The sequence below is a fragment of the Balearica regulorum genome, chromosome 1, assembly GCF_011004875.1.
Source record: "Balearica regulorum gibbericeps isolate bBalReg1 chromosome 1, bBalReg1.pri, whole genome shotgun sequence".
Lineage (NCBI taxonomy): Eukaryota > Metazoa > Chordata > Aves > Gruiformes > Gruidae > Balearica > Balearica regulorum.
The window spans coordinates 20,926,577-20,949,554 of record NC_046184.1 but is presented as its reverse complement, the minus strand read 5'-3'; the positions used below and the strand labels follow the sequence as shown (position 1 = coordinate 20,949,554).

Below are 22,978 nucleotides of genomic sequence, written 5' to 3'. Positions count from 1 at the left end.
ACAGAGGCGTCACGTGATGCACATTAGGCAGATTTGTCATCGTGATGGGAAGAAGACCCACACACATGTTATAGCAGTCTAAAACATATCTTGAAATGGTAAGATTCTCACAGGTTCTTTAGAATGTGTGGAGTGGGCTCTACCTCTTGCTTGTCCCTTCACTAGCCAGCTGTTCAGGCCAGGGGAGGGATACAGAGTTCCATCCAGGGAAGAGCAGCACCACTGCCAATATTTAAGTGCTGCACCAAGTCTGAGTTGATTTTTATTAATTGTAAAACAAAGGTGATACTGTGTAGGTGATACACTTTATCAATGTAGAAATGTGTCTCATGAAGTTTGATTCTGCAAGGAAGGAGAGGAGGATGCCAAAGCAGATAAATAGCATTTGTGTTTGTTTACATGATCCTTACTTCTTGAAGTGTTTTTCTTAAGAATTTGATAACTAATGCAGGTGAAAGCTGGTAGGCAGAAGATACTCCTTCTATGGAAGTCTTCCATGCAGGGTGAGTCAGCAGTGGCAACTTGAATAAAAACTTGATGCTGCCAAATACAGGTGTGAAGATTCTGATGGACTGGGACTGAAGCCCAATGCATGTGTTGAGACAGTGCCAAAAAAGGTGGTTAGGGTCCTGTTGCCATTAGACCATGGTTCAGAGGGTCAGTTATTTTTCACTACGGTATCCCAGTAGAATTGTTTCCTCCTTGTCCAAAAATAGAAAAAATACTATTTTGAGGCACTAAGTCTCACTTGTGAGATGGAAAAGGCAAAGGAAACAGATCTTTGAGATCATAGAAGCATGTGCTGAGAACTGGTCAAATGCCCCAAACAATACTACTTACTGTTACAGTTTGAAATAATACAGGCTAACGTACTAATATTTAACGTGGAGGGGTGGAGGATCCTGATCTCAACCTGTCATAAGGTCAATGAGAAATTATTTGAAAGTGTAAGGTTCCTAATACTGAACTGAGCCTGCCCTGATCTTTGTGCCATGGCTCTGAGGTACTGTCACAAGGAATGACATGCATTCTGTGTCAGAGCCGGGACAGTCCATAGCGAAAACTCCTCATGCTTTCTTAATGAGAGGATCTAGAACACTGATAAACCTGGCCTGCATGCTATTCATTTGAGGTGAAGACACTGTCTTCAGTATGGGCACCAGGAAATTAAGCTCAGCAGTTCTGTGAAATTCTGTAGAGAATCTGAGGAGCAGGGAGGTCTTTCTGCATTAGGCTGACGTGGATTAGAAGCTTTTCATTTCAGATCTGCTAGGACCATAGCGTGCTGTCGGCATTAATTCAGGCTGTACTATGAGTCCTTGGTCAATAGGCTGTGGGAACCGATGGTGCTGCCGCTGAATTTTTAATGGGATCATTTTGGAACTGCCACTTCCTGTTTTTATCAGCATGACGTTTAGGACCTTGCACCTTATGAATGGAGTGTTGTTACCTAATGTGCCCTGTGCACAGGGCAGGTGGAGCTGGAAGATGAATGTCAAGAAAACTTGTGTAAGTAGAGCTTAGTAGGGAGAATAAAGCATGAGTTTAAACTACAAAAAAATGGTTAAATGATGGAAATGCCCATAAGGAACACTGCATTATTGAAGGGATGTCCAGCTATGAAGTGCTGTACTCCACGTAGCAGAAAGAAGAAACTGGAAAAGTGCCAGACATATGTGCGCACCAGACACGTGAGAGTATGGACACCATCAAGCTCTCGGTGGAAAAACTTGTCTCCAGTTATAAAGCATTTGTACAGATGCAGGGCAGATAACACACATGGATTATCACTTAAAAGATAAACAACGTGTTTTCTATCATAAATTAGAAATTATTATTACCTTCTTGACAATGTTTATAATTTCTAGTCATTTTTATACTTTGTGTGCTAATGTATATGATTTAGTATGCTGCTCCCTCTTTAATCTTTCTTTCACAAACTGAATTCTAGTGCAACAACATTAACTTAAATCGGCACGTTGTAAGACTTCTGAGACCGATGGTAGGATCCCTTAACTGATACAACCAGGGAGTAATTCCTCACGGGCAAGTACACAAATGACCAGATGGCCTCTACGTTTGATACAATCTTTTTTTTTTGTATCGGAAATTGAAGTTACTGGGCCTATCTGATCCTTAAGATCCATTTCTACACTGAGGGCGCTGCACAAATTGTACTGTTTTAATAGCTTCTGTTTAGTTAAGAGATCAGCATGCTGTGGATGTTCCCTGATGGGGAAGGGGTTGGAAAGTACTTTGGCTGTTCTACAGGATTCAGGACCTTAATTCACTTTCTACAAGTAATGACAGGTGTATCTATTTCCGATTTCCTAGTCATAAATTTATTGAACTAACTGCTGTTTGAGGCAAGGAAACACACTAATGCTAGAGAAAACATGAAAATGAATTAGTAAGTCATTTGGAAGGCTTTACTCAGTGGATGGTTGTTACAGATGGGCAGAGAATCATACATACTTGTGACCGTTTGCTTTTTACTGCATGCAGGACTTGTTCTGTATGATCGGCAAAGGCAAGTGTTTGTCTCAGGCTGGGCTAGCTTAAAGTTTTTTTGAGCATGTGGGTGCAGCTGCCTTGCAGAAATGTATTGCACTAAAATCCTCCAGATGTCGAATATGGTTGTAATGGTTGTCTAAAAATAATACCCAACAAGGGGTGTCCTTTGCAGGCAAAGCCAGAAATAACTAGCTTTTGCTTTGCCAAAGTGCAAGGCTATTATCAGTTAACTTAAAAGCAGCAGCCTCACGCGGAGACCACGCAAGAGCTAACTTTCAAGTAAATTTTCTACGTCCGGCTCCCGAGCTTGGACTTCCCCCAAGGAAATAATAAAAACCACTCGCTTATAGTTTCGAGCCTTGGTTTCGTAACAAGCCGCGGCCCGCCCCCGTTTCGTTCACCCTGCGCTGGGGCGGTTAAATGTTCTCGCTGGGGGCGCCGCGGCGGCGCTCGGTGGCCTGGCTGCTGCCGGGCCCGGCCGGCCCTGGGCGGGAACTCGGCGGCCGGAGCTAGCGCAGCACGTTCCCGCCCTGTCCCCCGAGGCGCGGCCAGGCCCCGCCCGCTCCTCGGAGAGCCCCGTGCCGGCTGGTGCCAGGCCGCCCGGCCCTCCGCTATCCGGGGGCGGCGGAGCGGCGGCGCGCAGGCCCCGCCCCGCGGCGGCGGCGGGGCTGGGCGGTGCCTGGCGCCCTCACGTCCCTTCCCTCCCTCCTTTCCTCCTCCCTCCCTCCCTCTCCTCCCCCCCGTCGGCGCAGCGCTGTGGTGAAGCCGCATTGTTTGTGCCGAGGGGGGAGGGGAGCTTCTCAGCCCCGGGAGCTGAGCGCCGAGCCCGCAGCCGGACGGCGACCTGCGCCGCGCCTCACGAATGCGCCGCGCCCGGCTGCAGCAGCAGCCCCGCACCCAGCGCCGGGTCGCCGCCGCGGGCAGCGCGGCCCTCTCAGCGCCTGCTCGCCCGCCCGCGGCTGCCGGACGCGGGGCCAGACGGTAGCACCGGCGGGACCTCCGCCATTAAACCGGCCGCAGCGTCGGCCGCAGAGGCGGAGCGGGAGGTCTGTCAGCCGCGCTTCGGCGGCTCCCACAGCGTGAGTGAAGCCGGGCGGGCGGCGGTGGGCCGGCGGGTGGGGGCTGCGGGGCCGGGAGCCGGCGGGTCCCGCCGCGGCGAGACGGAGACCGGTGGGGGGAAGGGCAGGGCGGACTGGGCACGGCAGCGGGGGAGGGCGCGGGGGGGAGAGGCGGGCGGGCGGGGAGGCTGCGCGGGGGGGAGCCGAGCGCGGCGGTCTGGGGGAGGGCGCCGCTCGAGCTGTTTTGTCAGCCGCCATATTTGTGGGCCGAGTATTTTCGCGGAGGGGAGGGAGGTGACTGTTGGGAAGGGCTGGAGATGATGGGCCTGGGCAGGAACCATCCTCCCGGGGGCCGAGAGGGGGGAATGCCGGGGCCGGGCAGGAACCATCGGCGCGGAGGGGTGTGTGCACGCTGGAGGCTCCCTGGGCGTGGGCAGGAAGTGTTCGCGCAGAACCGGCGAGGGCGGGCCCGTGGGCGTGGGCAGGCCCCGTGCGCGGAGCGGCGGGGGCGGTGGAGCCGCGCCGGTAGCCGGGATGGCTGCGTGATCCCGGGGGGCGCGGGGGAGGGGAGGCGCTGCCGGCGGCGGAGGCAGTGGCGGGGGCGGTCTTCCGCCGGCTCGGGGGAGAGCGGTTCTGGGCATCCCGCGTCGCTCAGGCGCCCGTGGGCCGCCTCGCTGGGCTGCGCGCACCCCGGTTCGCGTATTGCCCTGAGGCGATTGCTCCTGCTCCACGGCCGAAGTTGGGGGTGGCGTCCGCCCCGTCTGCGTGCAAGCACTGTTTGCTTACCCTCCCGCATTGTCTGGGACTAAAGAGCATTCCTGTGTCTTTCTCTTTTTAATGGTCTGCATGAAAGTGTCCTTTGAGAATGAAATTCCCTTTTCCATTGAGCAGGGGATCCAGGGACCAAGGGCAGTTTATTTGAAGAGGAGGAAGGTAACCAGGACAGAGATTGTAAAAGAAATTTGTAATCAAAAAGTATACGTTATCATACTTTCCGTGTTGGTTTTAGCTATCCTGCACTTCGATAAAAAGTATTTTTCCCCTCATACTGTGCATTCCACACAAACAGCTGTCTTCATGTATTTTCGTTGTGGTGAGGGAAAGCGTCTGCTGGTGACTTTCTTCCCAAGCAGCTGATGTAATTCCAAGAGAGTAAAGCTGTGGGTAACTTCCCTGTTTTATCTCCTGCAGCCTTTGAGTTGTTGTAAGAGGCAGAAAAGTGCTAACAGAAGTATATTAGAGTAACTTCATTTTGCTGTTAGTGTAGTATCTCTATTAGTATTGAATGGAAACTCTCTTGGTTTACTTTTTTTTAAAACTTCGGTCCATGGTCTTCATTCCTGTGGATCTACACGGGGGAGGGAAGAAAGATGTCTGATAATTAACTAGGAAAAGCAAACCAGTTGCCAGTCATGAATTTGCTGTGCAGAAATCTGATCTTCCTCTGAATATTTATAGGACATTTGCAAACAGAAGAATTTTGGAGAAACAAAACAAAACTCTGCTTTGGTTTCCAGAGCATTTAAGTTTTTCACACTAAGTTTCTATGAAATTTGGCCAGAGTATTACTAGTTCCAATTCTATACTCATTGCATTGTGTTTGTAGGGTATCCATTCTGCATTTAACTGTGATTGCAATTTGCTTCCTAATTTACCTTTATTTACAGTTGAGTATTACAGGGAAAATGCCTAGATGTTAGCTCAATTGTTTTTATCGTTCTGCTTCAGACAGTTTGACTTTTATGATAGTAGCCCTAAATCTTAAAGCAAGACTACTTGTGCTTTTAAATATTTTCTTCCATACTTGCAGCCATGCTTAAGAATCTCAGGAACAGGGGAGTGGAGATCTTGGAAATGTTTTTTTCTGTAATACTGGGTTACGTTAGATAGTGTGGACAAGTTGCACTTTTTTTTTTTTTTTTTTTTAGATTTCTGAGGGCTACCTTTCCTCCCTCCCCTGGTATTTTGTTCAAAACAGTCACTATCTTCATGAGTCACTGTGAACAGATACACAACCAGCCAAGATGTAGGAAGGGACATTTAAAAAAAAAAAAAAAAGTACAAACTTTTACATCTACACAGAATTAAAGTGCAATTATATGAGGTAAATATAATGTAAATAATTTGTTTTTCTTGATTGGCGACTAAAGACATATAAAAAAACCCACATAAAATGAAACCATTCTGATCTGTAGTAGGTTGCTGTACTTTGACACATCAGTGTGTTTTAGCTGAAGAATTCCTCATTATTTGTTCACAATAATAAACGGGAATCAGAGCCACTGTATTATCTTTGGCCTCTAAATTATAAAATCTGTAGTGAAACTGGAAACTAACTTTATGTCTTTGTTTCTAGTTATTGGACCTTCTGTAGCAGTATTAGCAGTTTAAACTTCTTCTGTAGTTAAGAAATCAGTATGGTTTAATCCTATGTTGTTTTACATAATTAAATTATTACATACTGCTTCCAAACTTGTTGGAGGAGGTGGAGCCTTTTTTATTCACCTGTTGTTTATATAGCACAGATCAGAGGTCTGTCATGATTAAACACTGACCGTTGTTCGGTTTTGTCCTTTTGCTATAAAAACAAGTAATAAGAGCTAAGGATTATTTGTGTAAAAGTCAGATCTATGAGCAACACAATTTTTACAGGAGTAATAAAAGCAGCTTAGACTTCGTCTTTTTAATTTCTCTGGGAAAACAAGGTCATTTTTAGAGAGCTGATAGATCAGACCCTCTCAAGAACTAGTTTTAACGCTAGCTGCTTAAATTATTTAGTCTTCCTGTAAAAGGAGTTCCTTCAGTACTTTGAAGGTGCACCTTTAGAGATTGTCATCATAGACTAAGCAAAAGGCAGGCTACATGGAGTCGTTCATGTAATGTTCCAGTCCTTGCTATTTTCTTCCTGAAACAGATACTAGTCTCTAATGATAATTGTGTTTTGATCTTTATATTTCTCTGCTATTTTGAGAATACATGCTGACACTAGTTGTGTTATTTTAACACAACATTGACTTGAAGTGCAGAATTTCCGATTGGTCAGAATTGAAACGGTGAGGACCTAATAATCCTTTAAGCCAGTGATTAAAGATCAAGAGTTTTTTCTGTAGCTGAGGTTGAATTTTGCTATTTATTAATGATTTATTAGGAAGAAGGAAGGAGGGGGATAGAACTTTTAGACCTGACTTTATCAGTTGGTTTTATGTTTTTAACCCTCATAGGAAAAAAAACCCCAACATTAAAATGTCAAAAGGCATAAGTATGGAAGCTTTTAATGAGAAATTTTGTGATCAAAATGCATGCTTGTCCTAGTTATGGTGCTTCATGGTGTGTGTGTGTGAAAGCTATCTTTTTGTACAGTATATGGAACAATCTTTTTGCAGGAAGTAATGAACTTGAAAATTATGTTAAAGAGCTTGGGATTGGATTTAAAGACAGGGAGATTTTATCTACTCCAGTTGCTCTGAGAACAACTCTTGAAGAATCTCTTGAGGGAGAAGGGTATATATACATGCACACTTACGTGCACAGAGCATGTTTTTGCTGTAAGTCAAATTGCTGTATTCCACTTGTAAAAGTGGAATATTTCCTAGTTACAGTCCATGCTGCGCCATACTGGGCACTGCAGGTTAATTGTTGTCTTGTCATTTTGTAAAGAGTAATAGGCTAACTAAGAACTGAGAAAAGTAAAAAAATAAAGAGCTGTCAAACTTGCCAAAGTTAGAAGTATGCGTATTTTTCTGCCTTTCAGTATAGCTCTAGTAATTGAGCTGTTAACATGACTATATCTAATTGCACTGGAAAACATTGTGGGGAATACTTGTTTTTCTTTCACAATGATGTTCTTTTGGGGAGAGATACGGAGAAAGTAACTTAAAACTGCAGACACCCTTAAGGTATTAGGAAATACTGTATTAAAGATTTTCTTACAATGTAACAGGTGTAATTTTTTTCTGTGGCACTTCTGATTTTTTTTTTTTTCTCACGTGGAGTTCTTACAGATAGCTTTTCTGTAGGATTTTTGTATCGGGGATTTTGTATAGCTGTGTATATTTAGAGAAGCTGTTATTTAGGAGGTTTGTTTACCATTAAGGTAAATTTGTACAAAACAGTGTGAGCGGTCCTATTAAATAAGGGTGACAGGCTTTTTTTTTTTTTTTTTTTTAGTTGAGTAGATAAGTTGGAGGCTGTAGAACTGAAGGTTTTTTTTTTCTTGCTATGGTAAAACTAATATTTTAATATGATTGTTTGGAGTTCATAATATTAACTGTTGCTCTAATTTTAGGTAAACATTACCAAATGAGGAGAAAAGGAAGATGTCATCGAGTATCGGCAGCAAGGCATTCTTCTTCCCCATGCAGTATTAAGCACTCCCCCACACGAGAAACCTTGACATACGCTCAAGCTCAAAGAATGGTTGAAATAGAAATTGAAGGTCGCCTGCATAGGATCAGTATCTTTGATCCTTTAGAGATTATATTAGAAGATGATCTTACAGCCCAGGAAATGAGTGAATGCAACAGCAATAAAGAAAATAGTGAGAGACCACCAGTTTGTCTAAGAAGCAAACGGCATAAAAATAACAAAGTGAAAAAGAAAAATGAAGCTCTTCCGAGCTCACATGGCATACCTGCTACAACAACTCCTCTTCCAGAACCAAAAGTACGGATTGTTGAATACAGTCCCCCTTCGGCTCCTCGGAGACCTCCAGTTTATTACAAATTCATTGAGAAGTCAGCAGAAGAACTTGATAATGAAGTTGAGTATGACATGGATGAAGAAGATTATGCGTGGTTAGAAATAATAAATGAGAAGCGGAAAAGTGATGGAGTGTCAGTTGTTTCACAAAACATGTTTGAATTTCTTATGGATAGGTTTGAAAAAGAGTCTTATTGTGAGAACCAAAAACAGGGTGATCATCAGTCTTTAATTGATGAAGATGCGGTGTGTTGTATATGCATGGATGGTGAATGTCAGAACAGCAATGTAATCCTGTTTTGTGATATGTGTAATTTAGCAGTACATCAGGAATGCTATGGGGTGCCATATATACCTGAGGGCCAGTGGCTCTGTAGACACTGTCTGCAGTCCCGTTCTCGGCCTGTAGACTGCGTGCTGTGCCCAAACAAGGGAGGTGCCTTTAAAAAGACTGATGACGATCGTTGGGGACACGTTGTGTGTGCTTTGTGGATTCCAGAAGTCGGATTTGCCAATACAGTTTTTATTGAGCCAATTGATGGTGTCAGGAACATTCCCCCAGCCAGATGGAAGTTAACATGCTACCTCTGTAAACAGAAAGGTGTTGGTGCCTGCATCCAGTGCCACAAAGCAAACTGCTATACTGCATTCCATGTGACGTGTGCTCAAAAGGCTGGTCTATATATGAAAATGGAACCTGTGAAAGAACTAACCGGCAGTGGGACAACGTTCTCTGTAAAAAAGACTGCCTATTGCGATGTACATACTCCACCAGGTTGCACACGGAGACCTCTAAATATTTATGGAGAAGCTGAATTTAAAAACGGTGTTTGTAGAAAGGAGGGATCAGTGAGAACTGCTAGGTCTACATCAAAAGTCAGGAAAAAGACCAAAAAGGCCAAGAAAACAGTGGTTGAACCCTGTACAGTTATGCCAACAGTATCTGCTCCTTATATCCCCCCCCAGAGGTAAGCAAACCGTCCAAGTGAGAGAAACCTTTACTTAATTATCTGTTCAATATTAAGCCAGTGCTTTTAGATGCTGACTTGAAGTTTTTGTGCATTTCTTAGGTGCGCTCCCTAAAGGCTATACTCAGATGATTAATGTAAATTATGTATGTTGTACTTTTGTGAAATTGCATTAAAAATGCAGTAACTTCCCCAGTAAAATTAGTAAGTGGTCAAGTGGTCTGTCTTGTTCTCAGAAACTTTTTTTTTTGTCAGACCAAATCGTATTGTGTGCTCAGTTGTTGTCATTTGTTGTACTTTTGAGAATTAACTATCGAATTCAGAATAGCATATGTAATTGACCTTCATATTTAAAAACCAGCCAAGCTCAAAGTTAACTGTATTTATAATTTGGGAATCTGAACTTCTCTTCCTAGTTTTAAGACCCTCAAACTGAAAATTACATTTGCAATATAAGACTTAAATCTTGTTCATCTCACCTAAATTAAGTATAAACTTGTCCTGTAAGATCTGTATTAGTAGTACAGAGAAACCCTCCAGGAAGTATTTTCTTTCTGGGGCAGAGTAATTTTTCAGGAGGTTTTTCCTAAATCTACATTTTTCCTTCTGCAAATGCAGTAGTGTTTATCATGGCTTGGATGAATTTGGTACCTTCCAGACTTTTTTTAGAAAAGTTAGCAAGTAAGTGATGGTAAGTTAGCTGGTTAATGTATTCTTTAGTCATGGAACCTGAAATGAATGTGCCCTCCCTTTCAATGATGTTGTCAAATATCTGTTCTATAACTTCAGTGAAATGTTTACGTTTGAGCAAAAATTAGTTCACCCATGTGACAATCTTAATCCTAATCTTGTCTTTGCTTACTAATATATACTTTGTCAGAAGTTCTGTTTAAGCTGATTTTTATAGTGGTGTGTTTCTTGCAGTTCTTACAGGAACTTTTGTCGTGCAAATACAAAGCACAAATACCGGAACTGTAATTGCTCTTTCCATTTAACATGCAGTATTCTTGTATTTTAACAGTGGTGATGGGGGGGGGGAGGGGGGGCTGGCAGATGGCTCTAGATCTGGTGAGGCTAGTGAAGTGATCCATTGGAAAGCAGGGATGTTTCAAGTGGTGTATCCATAAGTAATAACAGAATTGGAGCAAACTGAAGATTTTAATCTTTATTTCAAGAGTTAAACTCAGCATTAACTTCAGTTAGCTTAGCTATATCTTAATTTAAGAGAACAGTAGCATCTCTTTTCAGACTTCTTTCAGTTAAACAGAGTTGCAGTGCATTTCAACAGTGGAAACAAATTGTTTCTGGGATTTCAGCAATGACAGAAGGCTCTGGAATAGAAAGATACAGTTTTGGCTTTGCTGAGCATTTGAGATGCAATATACTGGGCTGAGAAGTGCAAAATTGGACTATTGGGACTAAAACCAAGCTTGTTTTTATGGAGTATTTGTTTCGTTTCTAGCATTTACAACATCCATATGTTTGTTTACCCCTTGAATTAAATTCTTGCTGATTTAAGAACAGTAGTTTAAAAAGTTTCTTCAAACAGGCACCCCTTCCATGTGCAGGTTCATTGTACTGTGACAGGACTCTGAATGCTCAGACAGTGAGGCCTCTTAAAATAATACAAATACACCATGCTTTTTTAAAAGGTGACTCCCAAGTCTCAGGCACTGGACAATTAAGGCTGGTTAAATTAATCTAAATAAATACATGTTTTGAAACTGCAGTCCTTTCCCATAATAAGTTTTGTTAACACAAGTAGCTATTGACCGACTTTGACAAACAGCCTTTAGCTCCTGTGTGGTGTTTACAGACAGATTGATTGCATTGTTCTCTGTTATGATTTGCTTGGTAAAATGGTATTTTTATTCAGTGATGAACTGCAGAAAAGCTTAAGTTGACAGTAAGCAACTAATATTGTTATTTAAACAGGTACTGTTGTCTGGGGGTGGGGAGGGGGAAGAGTGCGTATGAAAGAATTTGCTTTTGTCTTAATTAGGATAATCCTGATTACTGCTGTAGTGTGTTTTGGTTTTTTAAGACAAAGTAAGAACATGAACTGAGAGTTGAGGATTAGAATACGTTGTACTTTTGGCAATTTTTTCCATTAGTAACTTTCATAAAAGCCAGACCCTAGAAGGCTGTTACCATAGCCAAATCAATCGTCAGATTTTTTTTTTTTAGCAGTGTCATTAGGTGCCAGGAACAGAAATATAAAGACTTTGTTTTTTATAACAACTACATTTCTTTTCAAGACTGCAGAGAGATTCAGCTTTCTTCTATTTATACTTGGTTTCATGTCACCGGACACAAGTATAGTTCCTATATTCTATGTCAGAAGTGTACAAAAAATGGACAGAGTTTAAAACTACTTTAAAGTTGAGCTTTATTATGAATTGCTTGCCTGCAGCTGAAGGAGACTCTTACTTAAGTATTCTTTGTAATGTGAATTAGAAAACTAATACCTGAATTAAAAGCAAAACAGAAATGGGCATATTAAAAGGAAAAGACATTATGCTGCAGACCCAAATCTCAGTTTTCTAATTTTCTTCGGCTATCCTTCTTTTAGAAAAGCTTGTGTGTGTGTTTTAAATACATACCCATACACTGATAATGAATGATGTGGATCATTTCGCAGCAGTCTTCATTTAAATGATCCCTTTAATCTGTTTTTTAATGTGCATTTTTTCCCTTGAAGCTGAAACATGATTTGCCTTTCCAGAGATCTCGAGAAAGAGTAATTAAGCTATTTAAATCATCAGAGAAGAAACATATACGTTCAGTGTTTAAACACTTGTACTTTTTTCCTGAAGAATTTGAAATGAAGATGTTTTAAACATCTCTGGAAATTGAGGCCCATGTGGAGATGTTGGTGTACTTTCTTACTCATTAATAACTAGACTGTATGTTTCCTTGGCATATAGCTGGTGCTTTAGAATTGGTGGTTGGAGAAGTATAGAAATACGAAGATTGTAGTGAGGAATAAGTGGTAGACGTAGCCCCTGAGCACACCTGCTGAAACTTGAGGAAAACCCTCTTGCCATTTATGTTTAGTTTAAGGTAGAAGATTGTATGCTGTTTCCTTAACTGGATAGTGAGTGTATATGAAAGACTGGGCATTTTAATAACACCATTTTTAATAATTCTGTTTTTCAAAATGCCTGTCTTAATGTTCAGGATATGTTAAAAAGACAGGTGTAGAACAACATATGTCATAATTTCTACACAACTTTCTGTAGCTCGTGAATTTCTGTATCAGGTTATCTGTAGGTTTCTATGCTACTGCCTGGAATGATTTTGAGAGCTGTACACTTTTTAGTTACCAGCATTTCTTACACAAATGTCATACTCTAAGCTTTTTGTTGTTAAATTACATAGATAATATCATTCTGTAGGTCATTTGTCATCTAATTATGGGGCCTCTCAGACTATCATCTGTGAACTACTGATTTAAGAGTGTAGGATTAGAAGTTTTTAACCATTGATGATAGCAGATGAATGCTTGTTTCCCTGTCTCTTCTTTTTTCTTTTCTTTCTCTTTTTTCCCAAAATGCTGAACATCTATCTATCCTGTGGCCTAGGTGTTTTAGAAAGTCTATACCCAAATATCCACTTCCAAAGGTGCAGTAGGTCATGTTAGAACCTTAAGGTGAGTTCAGTTTTCAGTGCTGTCAGCACTGACTACTTAGTAACTTGCTTAGCATTTGGAATAGTGTGTGGGACCACTGGGGAACCTCTTATGCATATATGATTTGCATCAGGCCTTCTGTGTGGTGTCTCTTTACTAGGAAATTCCATTCAATTTTTCTTGAAATACAGAACTGTTGAAGATTGTTGCTTGCATTCATCAGCTTTTTTTTTTTTTTAAGGGAGAAATGAGCTTAGTCTAAAAGTTAGATATTTCTGGGAAGTGTCGGAGCAGCTATGTTACATGGGGGAGCGAGTGGAGAAGGACACTCCCTCAAACTGTACTTCTGTATGGGAGGGACAGACAGACAGAACCTGCACCTGCTAGCAAATGATTGTCAGAAAAGTGGCCTCCCACTGTGACCAGCTAGTTTGGTTGAAGACAGTGGCAAATTTGTTCTTGCGGTGGTCGTACTCGACTCATGATGTGTGATGGTTGAATTTTGCCTTAGTAGATAAATAATTTTTTTTTTTCCCCTTAATATTTCTTTTAGATTGTAAGTCCAAAATTTCCAGGTTAGGAGATCCTGACTTTTAGGGCTGACTTGACAATCTAAATCTAGCATTTTGTCTGTTAGTTGTCTTGTACTGGCTCTGTGCTCCATTTCTTGTGGATTTATTTTTTTTTCCCGTTGCTGCTCATCCTTGTCCCTTATAACAACTGCCTTAGCCAGTGAGTAGGATGGATACACAAAGGAGAAGAGTTGCAGTGTTAGCTGTGAAAACTGTCTGGTTTCTCTTACTGTTGAGTGCTTGATTCTTCAGGACATATAACATTGTTTTGGTGTAGTCTCTTGATCTCGTGTGTTGAAAGAGGCATTTAAAATCTGATTGCTTGGTGAAAAGCAAAGCCAGTGTTAATATTCGTGCTCTTCAAAAATGTGAAACTAAGATATTGTGCCTATATGCTTGGGTGGAAATTTAATGTGATACAAAATATTTAATCTTCATTATTTTCAATGTAAATGCAGTGTAATCTGCTTTATTAAATTACCATTTATGCAAGTACTGCTCTATTAAGTGGAAGCAGATATTTTAAAATACATAAATACTTGCTTTCATCTTTAGTTCTGGTTTCAACATGGTATATTTGTAGTGTCTGAAATTAAGAAAGCATTTGAAATGCAGTAATTGTACAGAGAGCAAAAAAATAAGCAAAGAAAGCCCCACTTTCATAAGCAGGAATGAGGTGTTACACGTGTTTTCTGTGTTGTATGCATCAGTTGTGTTGCATCGTATTATTGAAAGAGAATGAAAATACCCTTATGAAAGTAGGTAGTGGGCAGATAACTGAAAGCAAAAATTCCTCAGACTCTTAAAAAACAATTTTCAGCTGTCTTTAGAAATGAACATTTGTGCTGCACATTAACTGATTTTTCTATATTGACCTTTGCTTTTATTAGAAAGCGTGTTGCTCTGGGTAGTAAAACTTGATTTCTGTTACTGTATGTCTCAAGGCAGAGCTAGTATTTCCTTTTGGTTTATAATTTATGCAATCGAACTATCCTGAACTATCTTACCAAATAATTAAATGTAGCCTTGTTATCTCAACACAGAAGTCTTGATTGTCTCTAAAATGGAGTATGGACCAGAAAAATAAACAGAAAGTGATGAAACACAATGTAAGCGGAAAGGAACATTTGGAAGGTCTTTAAGACACTGTTAGTCTGAATGCACAAATGATGCTTCTTAATCATACAGTGGCTTGTGGGTTTCTTTTGGGGATTTGTTGTAGTGTTTTTAGGGTACTGGGTTTTTTTTTAATACCTGGAGAAAGTTGCTAAGTGGGGGAAAAGAATAAGAAATGCTCCTTAAAAATCAGCATAAAAAAGTAATTAAAAAATACTACTACCAGTGTTGCAAAAAAATTGAAAGTTGAATAAATCCAGACTAATGTCTGTTAGCTGTTTATCTTTGAATATACGTGTATGTATACTTTCACAAAATCATGTGGAAATATTTTAATTACAGGAGAGCCTTAAGGCTGTACCTAATAATTAGATGATAGAATCATTTATGTAAAGTGGAAGAGGATGCTAGCAGTCATTGTCCAGTAATGTTTCTTGTAAGACTGATTGACTTTGAAACCTTTCTGATACATGCGGAAATTGCTGCTGATGTCATCCTGACCTCTTTGCTTACATAAAAAAATAATTTTCCCGAAATCAAGAAAAGAGCTACTACAGTGTTCACTAGCTTTGCAAGCTAATGTGTCTTGACTCTGGTCAGCTTATTAAATAAGAATTAACTAATGTGTTTGAGAAATTGTGACTTACTAAATAGGTTGTAGGAGTGGATTTTGATTTTGAGTAAAAATAGTGGGGAAGATACAGGTGTATATGTGGTATTAAAAGCCACATGTTGATTGATTGATGTCCTAGCGGTGATTCCCCCCCATTAAAAATTCAGAGGATGGATGTGCTCTCATATTTAAATATGACCTTTTAACAAAAGGAATATAAGAATATGCTTTACCTAGAATTCTCTTTCTTTTTTTTTTCTTCTTTTCTGCCTTCTGTTTATTTTGCATGTACAGGGCAAAGAAGCTTAAAGCAGAAATTATTACGTTAGATATTTCTGTAAGGTGCATCATTAGTATTCAGTGCATCCTCCGAGAGTTTCGGTCCACAATGACTATATATGTGATAATGTGGTTATGATCATAATTCATGTGTTTTTCTTTTTCAGTACTTCTGAGTTTCACCAGTTATGTGAACTTTCATTACATTTTTTTGGTGGCAATTAGAGGGTGTTATGTCTTCTAAGTGCCATACAAATCATGATTTACAGTACACATTGTCTGAAGAACTGTCTCCTGGCAGTTTTTTTACTCAATAGTCAAGTTAGAGTGCACAAAAATGAGTAGATAAAAACCGAGTTTTCTTTTATTACAGATAAAAAGGTGATTTTTGTATTAATACTGCATCTTCTGCTGATGTGAATTTGGCCTTTTGAGATTAGATTTGAAAATCATGTGTGGTATGGTTATGACTACTACAAAAAAAGAAGCACAGAAAAATATTTTGAGTAATTTTAAGGAAAAGTCATGACTCAGTATTCCGTATAGGAAGTGGCAGAAGTAAATCTATGCATGTGATATTTCTGAGAAGACTAAGGAGCTTTTCCAGTATGACAGGGTGGGATTTTTTTTTATTGTTTTGGTTTTTTTCCTTAACCAAAGCTTTGGAAGAGCATGAACTTCATTGTTAGAATAGGAAAAAAGTAACCTGTTAGAACTAACAGAATTGACTGAAATAGCAGTTTCTTAACTCTTGAGTTCAATGTTCTACTTTCCTGTCCAAGAAAAAATTTACTAGTTGTTTTTGCTGAAGAAGAAAAATAGATGCTTGGTTTCATAGTCATGTGAAGCAAGAAGTGCTTCCTAGATGTTCAGTCAAAACAAAATATTATTTAAGGTCCAATAAATGTAGAATAAAAAATAGGAACCTACAGAGACTTTCAGGTTTCAGAATATGGATTGGTAGATATACTGTTGGATTCTCAACCTAGCAGAGAAAGGCAAATTCAATAACTAGAATTTTAAAACATACAGACAGAAAGGAGTAACTGTGAAGGTATTAAACACTGCGTTAGACTAGTAAGGGAAGTGATTTGGGAACGGGACATTCCTGTTTCTTCAGATCTTTAATGCAAAAGCTGGAAAGTAGTTATAGTTAAGAAAGTGTGTATTTGTCACATGGGAATTCTTCAAACTTGTGTTGCACAGAAGTTTAAATGAAATCACTGTCAGTCTTTTCAGGATTTGATATGTACTGTGTTGGGTACATAACTGGCTTCTGCTAGTTGCAAAAGAAACTTTATCCTTTTTTGAGAGGAAATGAAGACATGCAAACGGACTCCAGTTTTTACATAGTTACTCATCTACCTGTGTTGATCTTAGCTGATCAGAAGGTAGGGTTGTTTTTTTGTTCGGGTTTGGATTTGTTTTTTTTTTTTTAGTTAAGAAATCATATAGAAGTTTTTTTTGAGAGGATGACATACAGACACCAACAAAACTGACTGTCTCCACTGGTTTTTTTGGTTTTGGTTTTTTTTTTTGAAAAAGGTATATCGAAAGGCAAGTTTTACAGACACTGATAGGCAGCTGCTGCCAAAGGTTCAGTGTGGGAAGAACACGGTTGCATCTGTCCAGGCTTTCTCATCTTCGAAAGCTGAAGTTTTTGGATACAGAGCTAGAAGGAAGAGTTGGCAAGGCCCCAGTATTAATTCCAATTCCCAAAATAGACACTTTCATAGCTTTTTGTTCTATTTTTCTGCTAATTCTCTTCCGTTTAGTGCCAGTGGAATTACTGTAATTGTCTGTCTAATTTTTGTCTTTCCTGTTTCCTATGAGTCTTGGTATGTTCTGTGGAACTTTGCTGAGCAAGGCTTAAAAATTCAAGTGTTGCTGAAACTCAGTTTACTTTGTTACAATTTATTCAATTTACATTTTTTTTATGTTTTGTTTTGACTTTTTTTTTTTATGTTTTGTTTATATGTTTTGTTCTGACAGGTTTTAGAAACATATCTACAATCTCTGTGTTGGAAAATAGGGATATTTTATTTGCCCAGTAAAGTGGAACATCATTTGATTTGATAAGTATTAACCATGGGTCAAGAGAAACTAGTATTTTAGTGATAATTTTAGAGTATAATTTAGTTTTGCTAGTCTTTTGCATGTACCTTTAGTACAGTTATGTTGGATAATGGAAGATTCAAAATAACAAATTAATGAAACTGGAGGCTCAGGACAAGTATAGTAATTAAAATACTAGGTTTAGTTCATGTTTAAAAATTGTTGGGTTTAGTGCATATATGATCCTACTTAATCTTACAGATTTTCATATTATTTCCTTTTGCCTGAGTTACTACAGTAATACTGGCAAAATCACATACTTTCTTAACAGAAATTTTCTCTCCAGTTTGTATTTCGAAAACTTGAGAATGGAGAGATGCTATAGAAGTCTTTGTATGTTATAATACTAAAATAATATCTGTGGGGTGAAAAAGCATGTATGGTCTGTGGAGCGGTTAGTGGTGATTAATAGAAAAGTGGCTCTTTATCTCTCGTTGTACGTTAAACTGCCACATAGTTAGTCACTAAAAATACTGTTTTCACTTTTTCTTGTAACCATTTGCTGTAGTTGCCACAATGACATGTAACTGAAACTGGGAGAGGAAGGCAGTCCTGAGTAGGAAGGAGGAAGCTGTGTGATTGCTAATATGATGAGAGCAGATGTCTTATGTTGATGAAAATAATTTTATGCATTTATCTAAAAGCTGAGGAAACACAGGACTGAGTAGCACAGCTTTCTCTGAATGCTTTCACCAGTGCATTAAGAGTATCACCCTTTGGAGGATAGATTATGTATCAAATGCCTCCATGTGAGGAGAGAGTGTAGATCAGCAGATAAATTACACTATCTCATCAAAGCTGTTGTATATTAACTTTCATTATTTGTCTTACCCTTTCAAAACAAACCAGTTTCCTCTCCTCCTTCTGTTGCTTTTGTAAGTGCAGCATAATGTTAATGCCGTAATTTACACTTCACCCTAAACTACGGTTTCAGGCTGGGAACTGCAGGTGCTGTTGGAAAGCTAAGTTGAAAAGGGACCTTTCCCTTTTTAAAAGATAAGCAGGGAATTGTACAATACTTCTGTATCATGTTTGCAGTGCATGTCACAGTGTTTCACAGTCAGATACAAGTAGGGCTGGGGAGGGGAAGTAATACTGGCTTTCTCAGTTGCGTGTGGCACAAATAAAACATTGAAATTTTGAAAAGTGTTTTCATATCTGTGTAGTCTTGGAATGTAGCCAAAAAAAAAACCCCAAAAACCTGGAAAAAGCAAGAGGGAATATGACTGGTGGTGCCAAAACATCAAAAGGTTGCATTGGTTATCAGCTTGAAACCTAATGCTTCTTTTATGGGACCAGTTATATAACAGCAGCTACTGAATTTCATGGGAGCACAGCCACCTATTTAAGAACTCTCAAATTCTTCTTTCAATATACTTTATTTTACATAACTGATGAGGGAAAAACAACATACTGTGAACTACACTGAGCTGTTCTTAAGGCTTCAGAACAGTAGTTCAGGTTGCAGCAAGTTGCAGCGTAAGAACTGTTCTGCTCTGAGTTTAACTTGTGTTAATTGTTTAAATGTTTTGAGAGAACAGTATTTACTGCTTAGCTTGGTCCATTTCAGAATGCTCCTTGGGAATTTTGTCTTAACAAATTTTCTGTTCCATGCGGAACCTGGACAGCAAGAACACTTCTCGTCTCCCTGCTTGCTTTCTGTAGTCCTTATAGTTGTGGCTTCTTCCCCCCCCCCCCTTGGTTTATCTAAAGCCAGTTGTGATAGGGAAGACAGTAACTCTAGTAGTATCTTCCAGATGTATGTTCCTACATTCTCTGTAGGCTGTCTTTAATAGTGGTCTTGCACTTATTTCGCAATCTTAACAGAGAGATAAAAAAATATTAAATAATGAGATTGCTCATTGCAATGAGATCTATTTTTTTCTGAAGAGAAAGCACAGGTTCAGTTGATACACTTGTGTTTAAATGTGTGGTTTAAGTATCTGTTTGATGTTTTTTTTTCCTCCTAGTACTTACTTTACTTGACTTGCCATTAGAAAATAAACCATTACAGAAAGCTGTTCTTTCCTGATATTCTTATACATGGAAGAAGTTCTAGGGTGGACCAATACCTTCGCAAAAACGTGCCTTTGCTGAGGTGTTTTGTGTCGTTCTGGCAGGTGACCTAAGTTCTGTAAGCCTTGCCTCCGCATGGGGGATTTGTTAGTGTAGTGTAGCAGTTAATCCTGTCTTGTGTTAAGTCAGATCCTGTATTGCAAAACTAAAAAGTCTTCAAATAGCTCTCCCTTACCTGCCTCAAATATATACATTTTGTTTATTCTTCAATAACTTCTTTTAAAGTACATCTCTTTATTAAAAAAAAAAAAAAAGGAAGTGGAATGTGTAGCAAGCTCCTTCAAGACCTCAAAAAATTCAGAATTCTAGTTTGAAAATTTAGTTTCAACATTTACAGATTTACTTCAAGCTCAGGTAGCAGAAAGGAACTTACTCAAGACTGGTGCATACCTGTGTGCCTTATTTCATGCTTGTGTTCATCTTCACTGCAGCTGAATGTATCTTTGTGAGCGAGAACCTCTTTCCCAATATGGTAGCGCACTCAAGGGCGGGAGCTTCAAAATCAATACCCAGTCTATGCTACTTCTAGGGTTCTACAGCAGTGGATAATTTGTATCTTATTTCCCCAAAGTGATTGTATTGTCTGTCAAAATCTAAAGCGTTTCAGACAGTACAATTCTACCTGGGAGTATCTGACTAAGCAAAAAGATGATCAAAGAACTGTGCTATAGTTAGTGGGTTCTTAGGGTCTAACAGCAGGTGTAACATCCGCACCGTATCACTAAGATCGTAGTGTAGAGGCTCTGTAGATACCTGCCATGTGAAGAGCTTCTGACCTCTGTATTTTGAGAAATTAAAGAGGCGATTGGTGGTATATTGCCACTGCCGAAGTCTAGTGTCTAAGTGAAATACGAGCAGCCAGTATTTGTTTGGTTTTATTTGGAGGCAAGGCAGAGAGGAGTAGATTCCTACCCTTTGTTTCTGCACTCCGAATTACCTTCTGTTTATTTGTATTTTGAAAGTTGCAGAGTATCTTCTGTGAACATCTTTCCTGAGCTTATTCTAGCACTTTACTATTGTAATTATCTGTGAATAGAATGGTTTGTTATGTGCATGGGCAAATGTACTTAAAGCTATAATTAAAGATGTTTACTTAGTCTTGCCACATCTGATGGGCATGAAGCCAAGGCACCTTTCTTTAAGTGACGATTCTCAGATCTTTCCAAATAGATATATGTTTAGCTCTACTTTTTTTTGACTCAGTTCAGTAGGTTTTGCTTTTTCCAAGAGAGAGATGTGAAAGTAATTATTTGATTGTAATTGTATTCTGTGATTAATTGTAATTCTGTTGTGTTTGAAGTTTAATATGGTCACATCAAGGCCTGTTCTGCATTGAGTAAGTCTTTGTGGAGCCTGCCTCTGCCCTTCAGTCAGACTTACAAGACAGTCCTAAGTCCATCTGCAGACTTTCTAAGCTTTAAGTCAAGCTAAAATTTTTCAAGAATGCCTAACTGACTTAGTTGTTCATTGAAAAACAATGTCACTGAAGAACCAAAGGACACAATGGCACAGTATTTTGAAGAAAACCTGTGTTTGCTCTGCCTTTACCCTGTGATGACCAAAAGCTCTCTAGCTGTAGTTACCATAGCACTGAGTAGACCTATTGGACCTTATCTTATGTGCAGCCCAGAAAAAAAACCCTTTGGTGAACTCTGGGTAGACTCATTTATATGTCTGTCTGAAAAATATCATTCAAGTTTCTCAGCTATTCTTAAAAATCATTTTACCCAAGGTTTACTTATAGCTTTACATTTTGTTTAGGTATTTTACTACTGTTTTTCTATCACTTACCTGAGAAAATGCTTTATTCCTAATACTAAAAGGGAAAAAGCAGAAGAATACTAATATGTGTATATGTTTGTGATTTTTATTTAAATGCCTCATGGTAGCTCTACAAATCAGGCATTTCTTGAATTTAGTTTTGCTTATTCTGGTATTAAATTTCATTGGAGAATCTCTGATAAACCTACCACTATTCATTGTAGAGTTTTGCTATGGATAGTAATATACTGAGTGGAGAATTAACAGATTTCTGTTCATTGATATTATCCTTTCTGTAATTGGTTTACATCCAGCTCAGGGAAAGCCTTTTCTCTCTCTCCAACTCACTCCTGCACCATAACGAATGAACAATCCCCCAGGTTGTTGGTGCCTTGGGGCATCTTGTGTTAATTTTGCAAGGACTGCCACCAGTGACAAATCCCTGCGGTATCATACAAAGACAAAACCTTTCATTCTACAACCATCAACTTTTTTTGCATTTTTTTTTTTTGCTGTGATTTCAAGATACAGGGAGTTGACTATCTGTTTCAGATAAACTTGTTTTTGAAAGTAAGTTTTGACAGTTTAGTGTTGTGTGTGAAACTTGGACATTTTAACGTGTCATTTAAAAAATAGGAGGCAAGGTTCTTGCATGTGATTTTCATGTAGCACTTTCCTAGAGTATTTGTAAACAGTATTGGCATCTGTTAAAGCACAAGTTTGGTCAAAATACTATTTATTTATTCAAGATACTTTGCTTAATTGTTTGTATCATCCTCTCACATCTTTTGTGTGTGGAACTTTTCATCATATGTGTGGTGTAAAACCGTAAGTGTTCTCTTGTTTTGCATTTTATGTTTGTTTGATTTACAAAAAAATTAATATTAGTAGATGAGTAATACAAGCTTTTTGTTGCATGTTTTTATGTAAAAAGTTTGAAGATATATTCTCTTTAAAATAAACTACTAATTCTGTATGAAGATGGCAACAAATGATCTGAAAACTTTTGTAGCATTTTAGAGCTTTATTTCTGATTTTATTTTCAATAGGAAAATTATTCTAAAATGCACATTAGGCTGTCTTCTCAGCCCTAATCTGGCATTGCTCTTGAGATAATGAAAAAAAGAAAATTATGCCCTTAGCTTTATAAAGCACTTTAATATGAAACTACAGTGTTATGTGGATGTATTTGATTGTAATCTACTGCTCAGAAATAATTGTACTGAAAAGGATGTCACTGAAATAAATTAGTAATACGGTGATCATTGCTGTTGTTACATTATACATTCATAGATATATGTGATTTTTAACTTCCATAGACAAATATATTTTATGCTTTACTGTGAAAAATACAATATCAGTTTTTCCATATTTTAGATTAAATAAGATTATGAATCAGGTGGCCATTCAGCGGAAGAAGCAGTTTGTTGAACGAGTGCACAGTTACTGGTTGCTTAAAAGACTGTCTAGGAATGGTGTTCCTCTGTTGAGAAGGCTGCAGTCCAGTTTACAGTCACAAAGAAACACACAACAGGTATGTGCCACACTTTTTACTTGTAAGTAAAGAAATCAGAACA

At 39.1% G+C, this 22,978-nt stretch overlaps 1 protein-coding gene across 12 annotated transcripts in view; it reads left to right on the top strand.

The window, feature by feature from the left end:
* The window catches only part of BRD1 (bromodomain containing 1), a 76,067-nt gene that overhangs the window by 7,663 nt on the left and 45,426 nt on the right, over positions 1-22,978 (top strand). For 10 of the 12 annotated variants that reach the window (XM_075742486.1, XM_075742445.1, XM_075742435.1 and 7 more), the window contains 3 exons: positions 452-503; positions 7,858-9,238; positions 22,779-22,935. In XM_075742486.1, coding sequence (XP_075598601.1) covers positions 452-503; positions 7,858-9,238; positions 22,779-22,935 — 1,590 coding nt within the window. Of the gene's footprint in view, positions 1-451; positions 504-3,212; positions 3,594-4,206; positions 4,506-7,857; positions 9,239-22,778; positions 22,936-22,978 lie in introns of those variants that run through there. The other 2 variants (XM_075742504.1, XM_075742509.1) reach the window with 2 other exon arrangements.